At 38.7% G+C, this 13,931-nt stretch overlaps 1 protein-coding gene across 1 annotated transcript in view; it reads left to right on the forward strand.

The window, feature by feature from the left end:
* LOC107682070 (ral GTPase-activating protein subunit alpha-1-like) overlaps positions 1 to 13,931 on the forward strand; it is a 73,086-nt gene that overhangs the window by 19,955 nt on the left and 39,200 nt on the right. Inside the window, exons 15-24 of the mRNA XM_016478453.1 lie at positions 896 to 1,133; positions 1,290 to 1,454; positions 4,054 to 4,230; positions 10,812 to 10,936; positions 11,282 to 11,495; positions 11,587 to 11,763; positions 12,682 to 12,834; positions 12,947 to 13,140; positions 13,256 to 13,354; positions 13,739 to 13,894. Of these exons, the coding sequence (XP_016333939.1) occupies positions 896 to 1,133; positions 1,290 to 1,454; positions 4,054 to 4,230; positions 10,812 to 10,936; positions 11,282 to 11,495; positions 11,587 to 11,763; positions 12,682 to 12,834; positions 12,947 to 13,140; positions 13,256 to 13,354; positions 13,739 to 13,894 (1,698 nt within the window). The remainder of the gene's footprint in view (positions 1 to 895; positions 1,134 to 1,289; positions 1,455 to 4,053; positions 4,231 to 10,811; positions 10,937 to 11,281; positions 11,496 to 11,586; positions 11,764 to 12,681; positions 12,835 to 12,946; positions 13,141 to 13,255; positions 13,355 to 13,738; positions 13,895 to 13,931) is intronic.

Consider the following 13,931-nt stretch of genomic DNA (forward strand, 5'->3'; position numbering starts at 1 on the left):
AATTACAATTCTTTTCATTGTCGTTTCAAAATAAAATATAAAAATGAGATGGAAAAACTTTAACTTAAAAATGTATTAATGTATAAAAAATCTTTGGGAAGTAACTGAAAATAAGTTTAGTAAAAGTACTAAAATTACTAAAACTAAAACTTAAATTTAAAGCTAAACAAAAACTAATAAAAGAGACAAAAGCACATAAATTACTAAAACTTAAAGGCATAATTCACTTAAAATTCAAATTCTGTCATTATTTACTCACCCTCATGTTGTTCCAAACCTTTATGAATTTCTTTCAGCTTTTAAACACAAAAGAAGATAATTTTAACCCTCTACCGCACGCATTATGATAGACCTATAGAAAAAAATATTTGAATCTTTTTCTTTCCTAAGAATGGCTTAACTTGAAGTGCTGTAAAAAAAAAATTGGGTTCTCTTAAAGAGACAGTGGCAAGGAAATGAACACAAAGAATATGTTGCCATATGGCTACACCATGCGGTAGAGGGTTAAGAATGCTGGTAACCAAATAGTTGACGGTAGCCATTGACTTCAATAACAATACTATGGAAAAAAAATACTATGGAAGTCAGTGGCTATCAGCAACTGTTTGTTTACCAATATTCTTCAGAATATCTTCTTTTGTGTTTAGCACAAAAAATAAACTTTGGAACAAGTGGGTGGCGAGTAAATTATGAAAGAATTTTCATTTTTAGGTAAACTATCCCTTTAAACTACAATTAAAACTAAAAACATAAAAATAAAAGCTATTTTTATGTTTATATATAGAATACTAATACATACAATTTAATATTTAAATAATTACCTAAAATTATTATTTCTAGTTCATCTGTTGAAGTGTCTGATGTAGTCCATACTTTGGGCTGTCTTCCTGTTCAGACTCTGATTGTGGCCTGGATCAAAGGGAATCTGAATGTGTACATCTCTCGGGAGCTGTGGGACGACCTGCTGTCTGTACTCTCATCTCTCACCTGCTGGGAGGAGCTGGTCACTGAGTGGTCTCTCACCATGGAGACACTCACCAAGGTACTAGCACGCAACCTTTACAGCCTGGACCTCAACGAGCTGCCCCTGGACAAGCTCAGTGAACAGAAACAGAAGAAACACAAAGGCAAAGGTGAGTTTGTACAGAAATACAAAATTACATGAGTACTTTTATGCTTGCACACAGACTAAGGAAGTTGCACAACATGCAAACTCGAGCCATTGAAGCATTTGAAAGATTTTGAAACATCAGTATCATATGTTTACATGATACATTCGCTCCCTCTAGGTGGAGCCCACGAATGCCAGAAAATCACTGTGGATAGGTCGTTCTCCAAAGGCTGGAGTCGAGACCCACCAGGCCAAGCTGCTGCCATGAGACAGCGCAGCGCTACCACTGCTGGCTCACCAGGCATCGAGAAGGCCAGAAGCATCGTCAGACAGAAGACAGTGGGTGAGTGTGCTTCAAACACTTCTTGTCCTCTCTTCCTGTCAGTTTAAAACTTTTTTTTTTCTTTTAAATTGTATAACCTTTGCTTATGTTTGTATCTGCATTATTCTGTTACTCTGGTTCAGAAAGACAAAGATGAAGATATTTACAAGGAGAGAACATGATTGCGTTAAATTATGTCCTTTCTTAAGGTGCAGTCACATTAGCGAAGTTTTGGCAAAATTTTGTGGGCAAAAATGTCTATTGTCAACAGTGTAGAGATGAATATAGCAGTGCTTACACAGATGTCACTTTCAAACCAAGCAGATTTTTGTTGGTCAACATAGTGTATCAGTGTTGAACCTATTGTGAAATCTGCTGCTTGACTGGGGTTCGCCCATAAAAATTCTGCAAACAGTGATAAATGTGACTGCACAGACTGCATCACGATTTGCATGCTTAGCATGCAATTTTTTGTCAGTATTACACTTTTTAGTATATTGTGAAATAGTATAATATAATGCAGTTGCTTTTGATTCCACGTACTCTGTTGCATACAATGTGCATTAGCTCCTAGTTAAATTCATTACTGTAAAATTCATTATTACTACTGTTAATATGTTCATACTTGTCTGTATTCCTCTCTGCATTTCTGCAACTGAAGTCAAAATAGAACTCACAAACTCCTTTTTTATATTGCAAGGGATTGTGGGTAATATTAACCCAAAAAGCATGCAATGATGTACAATGATACGCTACTGTTCAAAAGTTTGGGGTCACTAAGATTAAACAAATTTTTTTGAAAGAATTCTCTTATTTTCTATTTTAATATATTTTAAAATGTAATTTATTCCTGTGATGCAAAGCTGAATTTTCAGCATCATTACTCCAGTCTTCAGTGTCACATGATCCTTCAGAAATCATCCTAATATGCTGATTTGCTGCTCAAGGAACATTTCTTATTATCATCAATGTTGAAAACTGCTTCATATTTTTGTGAAAATTGTAATACAGTTTTTCAGGGTTCTTTGATGAATAGAAAGTTCAGTAGAACAGCATTGGTTTGAAATAGAAAGCTTTTGTAACATTAAGTGTCTTTAACTTTTCTTTAACTTAAAGCATCCTTACTGTATAAAAGTTTTTTTTTTTTTTTTAAATCTTACTGACCCCAAACTTTTAAATGGTAGTGAATACTGCATAGCATCTGGGCGCTTTCACATACTGTTTTCAGCATTGTGTGATAATGTAAATTTATATTGTGAAATATTAATACCTTGTCACCTAACACCTAATCTAGCAGACTACATAGTGCCCATAGTATATGAATAGGAATGCATCCTTATGCTTAAAAAAAATAAAAAATAAAAAATGCTGCCATGATGTGACTCATCCAAAACATGATGGAATGTATTTAACACGTCATGTTTCTCCTATAAAGTTCACAGTCTAGATTTTCCAGTGACATGATGTTCATGTGTACGTCAGTGCTGATCTGATATGCACTGATAAGGTCACTTCTTTACCTCCTTTGTAATGCTCAGTGCTTTCTGCCATCACTTTCTCTTTTTTCCTCTCTTTCTCCTCCCTAACTTCTCCTGTGTTCCTCATCACTCCTTATCTCTCTGCCTCATTTCACTTTCTCTCTCACACTCTCCGTCTTCTTGTTGTTCTTCTCTTTTTCTCTTTCTGGGTGTGTGCGCGGTCTGTAGCTCTGCGTAGTTGCTCTACGGGGGACAGTCTGCTGTCCTCAGCCTTTATCCGCAGTGCTAAAAGCGCACCTGTCCTGATCCACCCTGTACACCCTCTCCTACCTGATTCTGTCCTCACTCCCTTAGCTGATGAGCTGTCAGGTAGAGCCCTCTACGCCTGTATCGGCACGCTCGCCTCTGACTGCATCCCGGCCTATGGATATGCATGGATATGTATGTGTGCGCACTTCCTCTAGTCAGCATCCCCTGTCTGCCCTGTCATAATTTTTTTTTGTAAATATTTGATATATTTATATATAAATATAATGCATATATTTAATTTTGGGTTTGAATATGACCCAGCCATTTCTTTGTGTGCACTTCACCCAACAGACCTATTGAGTCCTGCATGTGTGCATTTTTGTCTGTAGTACTGGTTGCTTTTCCTCGTCTTTGAGAATCTACACTATTATCCTTCTTGCATAACCATTCATCCAGTATAATCCCACTTCACACCCAGAACTTTTGAGAAAAATACCCTCTACAGGATTTACCTTTGTCTGCATTTGTTCATCATAATTTTTGTCTAGAGCAACTGGGAGAATGTCACAATGGAAGCATTCATTTATGTGTCTTTTAAAGTGAATAGCTTTCTTTTTGCTTGTGAACTTATGTGTTTCATTTACCGTTGAGATTCATTTTGAAATGTAATTAGATTTTAATTGTGTTTTATGTATGCATGTTTTTTGCATGTAAAATGTGCATCAGTTAATATGATAATACTCTCTAGGTCTTTTCATCACCTCTTAGGTATCTGAAATTTTAAGATTTGTTGCTTAACTTGTGTCTTTAAGATAATATTACTGACCATATTAATGCATAATTACACTTGCATCCTTAAAAGTGCTGATTGATACATATCTGTTCCTGTTCAGACCTGGAGGAACCTCCCATGGTCCAGCGTGGGCCGCGGATCCGCCACTGCTCTCAAAGTGAGGAGACCCCATCGTCCGAGGTGTTTTCCACCTCCGGTGAGCTGGAGCAGCCCCCGCTCCCCCGCAGCAGCAGCACCTCTGACATCATGGAGCCCTTCATCGCAGAACGGGTCAAAGGTGCACTTCCTGTCTCTGACAGTCCCTCTCACTCCTCCCACTTTACCACCACCACCTCTGAGTCCCCCCACAGTTCCCCGACCCCACACCAGCTTACTGACCCACACCAACCCCCTGACAGCCAGGCATCCCTGGAGGTGGGCGAAAGCATCTATGACCATCTCTGCCAGATGCCGGGGCAGCAACCCCCCTTTATCCCTGATTGGTCCTGTCCAGCAGCGGCCTCGAGCAATCAAAACGAGGGTGAAGGGGAGGAGGATGTCTTCAGCACTTTTAGGGAGTTTTGTAGCAAGGAGGAAGTGAAGGTGGAAGCAGGTGCAGATAACAGGCAGGTGCAGCTTGGGGGAAGTGGGGATTGGGCGCTAGAATGGGATAAAGAGATGGAGCAAAGCGAGAAGAGTTTTTATGAGTGTTTAGAAGAATGTGATTGGGATTTGAGTGTTAGTACGCAACCAGCAGAGGGCAGCAAAGTCACGCAGCTACACCGCCAGAATGCCACAGACAGGGCTAGTGAGCGCGAGCTTAGTCCGCAGGCTTCCCAGGTTGCACCCAGGCCCAAACTATCCCATCTTGATCCCAATAAACGCCACAGTGGTGGTGTCCACGTCAGCTTCCGCCCATCCACAGAGTCTGTGCAGTTTCACAACCCTCTGGACCCCAAAGGGGCGCACTGGAAGATCCGTCTCCGCCGTCTCGGCCACTTCAGCAGCCACTCGGTTGGGGCAAGCGGGGCAGCGGCGAAGGGCGTGGGGGAGGGGGTCACCTGTTGCGAGGCGGTCGATCGGGAGAGAGGCTCCATCAGTGGGGCTAGACGCGGCCGACTCGGCCGCCCAACTCTCCGCCCGCGGGGGTCCCGCTCTAGGTCTCAGGAGTCAGGGTGCAGCCCGTCACGGCAGCAGCAGGTGGCGCTCTTGGGCGGGGTGTATAAGTCTATGGTCCATGCTCTCTCCAAACCCAAGGCCCAGGCAGCGTCGCCCCAGCATCACAGCAAAACGCCCGCCACCGAGGCTCACCTGAAGGACCTGTACACTCACGTAATGGGCTATTTTGGAAGAAAAACATCAGGTGAGGACTTGGTCGGCTCAGTGTCAACATGGAAGACATGAAAAATGTGACCAAAGCGCCTGTGCGTTTTCCCTTTTTTTCTCTCTTTTCTTGTGACTGTTTGATTTTTCATGAATGCGAATTGAATTGAAGCCTCTTTTTGTATTTTCTTTCAAAGTAGCTCAGTTCCAAAAAAAAAAAGACTCCCAAAAGACCAACGGTCCCCTACCTGTGGGATGGCTTCCCCTCCTCCTCAAGCTTCTGGGACCTAATCTCTGCTGCCCCTCTTCCCCTGGATGCTGCATGCGACTTCATGCCTACCTCCCCACCCTCTGTCAATCTCTCACACATGTACATGCACACACATGCTCACTGACACATTCATAAAACACAGTGATCTTTAATATAACCTAATGTTATGTGTTTTAATCTATACAATTCTTAATAATGTCATTTTAAAAGAATAGTGCACCCAAAAATGATAATTCTCTAATTTTTTATAACCATGTTGTTTAGAGGAATATCCTGAGTGTTCTTTTTTATAACAGTAACTTGGGCTTAAAAAAAAAAACTCCTTAAAATTAGGTTTTCTAAGTCATATGGTAGGGGTGTGTGATGGTATAATTGCACAGACTGTATATATATATATGTATGTATGTATGTGTGTGTGTAGAAAAAAAATGAATACTGAAAAGTTAAATAAAATTAAATTAAATGTTTTTTAATTAAAGAAATTAAATGACACTTTAAATATGAAGAACATGAAGACTTTAAATATAAAGAAGTAGCATGAATACATTTGCACTGCAATTTCAATTGTATGTGTGTATAGAATATCTGTTTTAATATATATTGCATTATGATATTATTTAAAAGTTTTAATGACTTTAAATATGAACAAAAAACAATTCAGTGAAAAAAAAGTAATTGAATCAGTCATTCAGATGATTCATTCATAGACACAATTCATTCAATAAAGAAACCGTTGCGCAACAATTCTGCTCCAGCTTTGTTCTAAACTATTTTCGTTGGCATTCTAACTATTCTAATAATGCTGCATAATGCAGTGAATGCATGGACTCTTTAAGGCAGGGGTATCAAACTCAGTTCCTGGAGGGCCGGAGCCCTGCAGAGTTTAGATTCAACCCTAATTAAACACACCTGATCCAACTAATCAAGTCCTTCGTGCTTATTTGAAAACTATGGTATGGTAATGGTATGTGTGTTGGAGCAGGGCTAGAACTAAACTCTGCAGGGCTCCGGCCCTCCAAGAACTGAGTTTGACACTCCTGCTTTAAGGCATGTTTTTTTGCAAAGTGAGTGACATAGTTGATAGTTTTTGCTTGCACATTGTTAAAACAACAATTATATTATTGTAGACAATATATATCACACACCACTACTTGTATGATGTCAGTTTCCTGTTATGAGAGAAAGCACTCTGAACCCTATATAATCTTTTGAGATATACAATGTTTGGAACAACATAAGAATGCATAAATGATGACAGAATTTTCATTTAAGAGTGATAAAAAATTGTAACGGAATACAGTTGGTGTAGTTGCCATAGTTGCAATGTTTTGTATGGCCAGTAGAGAGCAGCACTATCACTCAAATAGCACTGTTTTCTTGTTGTACTGTGTTAAAAGCTTGCCAGCCTTCCTGTAGTGTAGTAACAGGAATCACCTTAGAGCGGCTCCTGTAGACAGTTCAGTTGCACAAAGCTATTAGTTAATCAGGGCCCTTATAACTTAAACACAGCTTGTAGTCTAAACTAACTAGACTTCTAGAAGTACCGAAATGCCCAAAGTCACGGCCCCACCTTGTTGTGCTGCCATGTTCGTATAATTTGTTGTTAACCAGTGGCTCCCTAACCCTTTGCTTTGGGATGAAGGCTGCCTCGTCTTGCTGTGGGTGGCTCCTCTAACGTACTCACTGCTTTCTCACTTTAACCTCAGTTAACATAAAGGCTCACTAACTCCTAGGTTTGGATTTCCAGGGTTTGCTCTGTCTCTCTCTCTGTCTGTCTCTGTTTGGGGACTGCATGAACTGTGAGTAACTGCATCGCTTCACTGGATGAAATCAGTTTTGTGGTTGGCTCCCATTAAAGATTTTGTTTTTCTGTACGCGTTCTGATTTAGCGTTTAATGTCAAAGGTTTTGGTTGTGTTTAAAGGGCAATAGTGCTGAGTTTCATTCGCTCGGTTTTTCACCACAAACAATTTTATTTATTAATATTTAATGTAGATTCAAGCATCACATCCATGATTATTTGGTTTCATGCTAATTTTAGCTGATTGTTGAATTTGTTTGGTGAAACAAGATTACATTTTTACCATAATATGAAAAACATTTTCTCCTGTTCAAACGTTTGGGGTCAGTAAGATTTTTTTTTTTTATTTATTTATTTTTGAAATAAATTAATAATTAATGGATACATTAAATAATTAAATATAAAATAATTTATTTTAAATATATTCTTTTGAACTAAGAATCCTGAACATAAAAATAGTCATGGTTCTCAAAATATGAAGCAGTTTCCAATTCCAACAACTGTTTCCCTTGAGCAGCAAATCGGCATGTTAAAAAGATTTCTGAAGGATCACATAACACTGAAGAGTAATGATGCTGAAAATTCAGCTTTTCCATCATAGGAATAAATTACATTTTAAAATGCATTATTAAATTACAGTTATTTTAAATTGTAATAATTCACAATATTACTGTTTTACTGCATTTTTGATAAAAAGAGACTTCTTTCAAAAATATAAAAAAAATCTTTCCAACCCCAAACCTTTGAACTAGTGTACATACATGCTTTAGTGTACATATATTTTATTTAGTGAATGTGAACAGGTTGCCATTGTGTCAAAAAGAAAAAAGCTGATGTAAAAGAGGCAAATGTTAAACATGAGCAAAAAACCTTAAAGGAAAATTAGCCCATTATTTACTCACCCTCAAGCCATCCTAGGCATATATTACTTCCTTCTTTCAGATGAATCCAATCGGAGTTATATTAAAAATTGTCTTTGATCTTCCAAGCTGTTTAATGGCAGTCAGCGGGTGTTGCAGTTCATCAGTCCAAAAGAAGTGAAATTAAGCGCATCCATCCATAATAAAAAGTGCCTCACACGGTTCCGGGGGGTGAACAAAGGCCTCCTGTAGCGAATCGATGCGTTTTTGTAAGAAAAATATCCATATTCAAAACATAATAATCACTTTAATCTAGCTTGCGCCAACAGTTGTACACTGAAGCAGCTCCGGGAGGATGACGTAAGATGTCGGCATTGCGCATGCGCCGGTGAGTCTCGTGAAAACCCTAAAAAGGGAAAACCTCTCGTGATTAAGCCTAAAAATGGCAAACCCATAAAAAGACATCAGAAAATTAATTTAATGCTATTTTCCATATTATTGGGACTCAAATAATACAATTTCATGATTTTTTTCAAAACTTGACTCTTATATTTGATTTTAATGTTTGTATCCCCCAGGATACGTTGCTCCTTTGGGGGTATAAATTCATTGGAAACAGAACACTTGTTTATCAATGCTTGTTACAGCATGGTTGTGATTCCTGAATGTTTTGGAGTACAGACCTAACGTTGGTCTCTTTTTAAAGAAGACACATAGCAGATTATTGCTGAAGTGAAAGCATTTTAAAAAAAGAAAGTATAAAAAAGTTATAAAAGTTTAAGTTTACAGTAAAGATAATGTAGTATACTAATTGTTTTTATTTTATATAAAATAAATATTTTATAAAATATGTTGCACTCTAAAATTGCTATAAAATCAAAGCCATATGTCTAACCAATTTATGTTCCAAACTTGAAGTTGATATCACAAAAATGGTGGTTCCTGTGAGATTTTCTTTGGGCACTATACCAAAAGTAACCACTGGGTTACACACAAACTCTATTGAATTTATCTAATGCAGTTTTCTGTCACAAATCAATCATTTTCTGTCACAATATCACATCTATTACAAAACAGTCACCAAATATGGAATCTTGACTGTCAGACCTTTCCAACGATATGTGTTTTGTCAAGATTACAAAAAGATTAGATCTTCAAAAACACAAGCCACAAAATCACAGAGTATATATATCAAGTATATATATATGTTTTTATATCTTGATTTATATCCCTAAAAGGGCGACGTATCCTTGAGATACAAACATTTAGAGACAGATTACAAAAAATATAAGCATTTAACTAACCGATTTATGTTCCAAACTTGAAGTTGATATCACAAAAATGGTGGTTCCTGTGAGATTTTCTTTGGGCACTATACCAAAAGTAACCACTGGGTTACACACAAACTCTATTGAATTTATCTAATGCAGTTTTCTGTCACAAATCAATCATTTTCTGTCACAATATCACATCTATTACAAAACAGTCACCAAATATGGAATCTTGACCGTCAGACCTTTCCAACGATATGCGTTTTGTCAAGATTACAAAAAGATTAGATCATCTAAAACACAAGCCACAAAGTCACACAGTCTATGTATGTTTTATATCTTGATTTATACCCCTAAAAGGGCGACGTATCCCCGGAGATACAAACATTTAAAGACAGATTACAAATAATTTAAGCATTTAATTCATAAAATTTCAATGTAAACCTAATAAGCTAATGCTGAACAACAGCTTTTTAAACGGGTAAGTCCCCTCCAACGTGTGTAAATATGTAAACTAGATCAACTTTTATCGGAGGGTGAGTAGATTTCCCACTATTTAAACCATGCAGGTTTAAATGCTGCCAGTGAGCTAAGCAAAGAATGGAGAAACAAAAGTCACCTCATCTAAATATTCACAACAAACACCCTTTCAACATGAAACCAAGAAATGAGACCTTGACTCTCCCCACAGCCTCTCAAATGTTTGTATCCCACAGGATACGTTGCCAGTTTTAGGGTTAAATTATTGGCCAGTCTTTCACTTTTCTAAAGAGACCTTTTGACAAAAAAGTTGGCCATGTCACTTCATCTCTATAAGAAGTGAGAACTGTTTTAAATTCTGTAAAAAAAGTTTCAAAGTCGGCATAAAAATATGTTTAGACCAAGTGTTTTCCAAGCCACAGTACAAGGCACATCCATATGCTTCATTTGAACCAGCCTTTGAGTCACTGATGAACTGCAACACCCGTTGACTGCCATTAAACCGCTTGGAAGATCAAAGACAATTTTTTATATAACTCCGACTAGATTCGTCTGAAAGAAGAAAGTCATATACACCTAGGATGCCTTGAGGGTGAGTAATTCATGGGCTAATTTTCAATTTTTTAATTTTGGGTGAACTAACCCTTTAATGGCACTGTTGTCCTTTAAGAAAAATGTGTTTATTTACTCACTGTCCCCAAACTAATCTCATTCATAATTATATTCAACTGCTGTAGAGAGAGTCAGACACCACTACAAAGAGGGAGTCAGTTAGTACATGTCATTCTGCTATATCATCTGTGTTTTTTTGCACTCACGTTTTGGGAGGTCCCAGTAAAAGTACTGATGTGCCTTTCTGTGCCTGTTTTCTTAGCCAATAAAGATGAGCTAACGCCGAAGATGAGGCCCATGTCCAACGATGCTGGCAGCAGCAACCCTAATGTCAGTGACCTCATGGATGAGTTCATTCAGGAAAGACTGAGGGCCAGAAGCACTTCTGTATGTCCGTGCAAACATTCAGTATGCATAGTGTCTGAAACTTCATCTAATTAAAGGATAGTTCTATATAATCTTGAACTGCTCAGATGGTAGAAAAATTTAAGAAATGTTCATACCTGTCATAATTTTTTAAGGCATTATTTTCTTTATAATTAATCACACTAAATGATTGCATTAAATTGATATATCATAATATTTGTAAACAAATGAACAAATATACTAATACACAAGTATCACATGTCAGCTAATTGCTGTATAATGCTTAAAACCAAATGATTCATTTTTTTGATTCTGGTGTTGTATATTATCGTATATTATTTTTAATGTATATTATGTTCTTTTTAGGGCATGACGAGGCGTGGCAGTAGCCCAGGAAGTCTGGAAATCCCCAAAGATCTACCAGAGCTCCTGAACCGTCAGAACACCACGCGTCCTGCAGACGACCCCGGTGTGCCCTCTGAGTGGACCTCCCCAGGTAGCGCCAGTGGAAGTGACCTCATAAGCTCTGACAGCCAATCAGATTCCTTCAATGCTTTTCAGTATGACAAAAAGTTTGAAAGTAAGTAGTTTAGGTTGAATTGAAAGAGACAAGCCAGTACAAGAAAGAGACAAGTAAGAGGTTGATAATGAATGAGTGTGTTTGTCTGCAGATTTCAGCTTCCCCCCTGAAACGTGTGCTGTGGCCTATGTGGATCAGGATAGTTTGGAAGGAGCAGGTCAGACCGCAGAGGAGCAGGAGCTTTCCAGTCTCACAACACTCCACATCGACTCGGAGACCAGCAGCCTCAGTCAGCACGGCCTGTCTGCTGACACCGTCACCATTACTGGTACACTCTCTCACACTCACATACAGCAGGGTGTAGTGGACTGGTAACTGAAAGGTGGTAGGTTATGAACTGTACGCAACTGTTCTAAATTGATAACAAAAGTCTTCATTTTAAGAGGTCTTTCTTTTTTGGGGGGACGAAAAGACAGAAAATCATAATATGGTTTGTGATTATTAACTTCAAAATGTAATGATTTAATTAAATAAATGTGCAAACTGGATATTATTGGTATTTTGGTTATGCAATAAACTGTATCTGGCATTTAATTCAACATGAAACTCTTGTGACTGACAAAAAGTCTCAAATTTGATTATCGAAAAATTTGCAGATACCTAACAATCCATATTTGATTCATTTTCAAAATTGTAATATTTGACTCCAGACCAAAGACTTTTTTTATTCAAGTTTTTGTTTCAAATCTTAACATACACAGAACGACACATCTGTCGTAGTTGCATTGCAAGTAATGTAAAGAAATGTGATCTGCTCACCGAACGTAATTTCTGCGGAGACCAGCAGCAATGAGAAATGTATTATACTGTAAAAGTCAAATAATTCATCATCAGTAGTGGTTCCCTCAGGCAATTAACCCAGATTGCTATCATTCCGATTGCATACCGTATTTCAGTCCACATGAACAGCATAATCTCTAACCTTTATTTTCAAGAACACTATAGGGTGTCCTTTGGTAAACCCAAAACTATCCAAACTAGCTTAACTAATGAACATTTTACATGTTAAGTGTACTGAAACTTTCTTTGGGTAAAAGCATCTGCTGCTTGATTCCGTGCTAAAAAATACTCTGGTATCAGTCACACTGTTCCCGTATGCTGTATTACTGTCAGTGGAACATTACGACACAATTCTTTGTCGTCGTGTTTAGAGATCTAAGAGATGATGTGCTTGATATTTCCTCAGGTTCTGAGAGCGCATCTCCAATGCACTCTCTGGGAGGTTCACGATCGCAGACGCCGTCCCCTGCCACGCTGACTTCTGAACACGTCCAGCATAAAGACTTGCAGCTGGATGAGAAAATGCACCACTCTGTGCTGCAGACCCCTGATGACCTTGGTAATTTATAGATAGATAGACAGACATACTTAGCTAGGAATGTGCAAGCTAGTACGCTATCTGTTGCATCTTTGACATCTTTGTAATGAACCTGCTTTATTGCACATTTCAGAAACCAGCGAATTTCCCACAGAGGACTGTAGTGTTATGGCTGGCGGCACTCTGACCGGCTGGCATGCTGATGTTGCCACAGTGATGTGGAGGAGAATGCTTGGCATTCTGGGAGATGTCAACTCCATCAAGGACCCTGAGATCCATGCACAGGTCTTTGACTACCTCTGCGAGCTCTGGCAGAACCTGGCCAAGGTGAACACTCAGAGTCCTTCAGAGTGCTCTGAAAGGATGATTTACAGTGCCGTAACTAATCAAATTCCAGTTGAAAAATGTCCTTATGTCTCTGTGTTTTTTTCCGTCTCTGTAGATCAGAGACAATCTCGGGATTTCCCTTGACAACCAGTCGTCTCCACCCCCACCAGATCTGATTCCACCTCTGCGGATTCTGACTCCCTGGCTTTTCAAAGTGAGTTTAGCAATATTTTACCTTTACTGTTTATCTGAATGGCAAAGACATAGTTGACTTTTATGCATACTTTATTAGTTCTGTCCATCTGTGGTTCTGTCTATCGTTCACTATCTATCTATCTATCTATCTATCTATCTATTAGGGGTGTAACGGTACGCGGTGTAACGGTAACCCTAACCCTAACTACATAATGGCACGCACGTGCCCTGCTCACTCCAAAGTCCCCACTCCAAGGGGATAGGGATGATCACTTCCATTTGGAATTTGCCCGTGAACCGTTCGGTACACGATACGCGTACCGTTACACCCCTACTATCTATCTATCTATCTATCTATCTATCTATCTATCTATCATAAAGGTTTTGTGCTGTCTGTGTGCAGGCCACTATGTTGGGTGAACGCTATAAGCAGGGCAAACTCCACGCCTATAAGCTCATCTGTAAGATAATGAAGAGAAGACAGGATGTTTCACCCAACTCTGACTTCCTTACGCACTTCTACTACATCATGCACTGTGGCCTGCTTCATCAAGACCAGGTGTGTTTGTGTGTACCTGGTCTCCATGTGGATTGCC

This window comes from Sinocyclocheilus anshuiensis, unplaced genomic scaffold, assembly GCF_001515605.1.
Source record: "Sinocyclocheilus anshuiensis isolate Anshui unplaced genomic scaffold, SAMN03320099.WGS_v1.1 scaffold1098, whole genome shotgun sequence".
In the NCBI taxonomy this organism is placed as follows: domain Eukaryota; kingdom Metazoa; phylum Chordata; class Actinopteri; order Cypriniformes; family Cyprinidae; genus Sinocyclocheilus; species Sinocyclocheilus anshuiensis.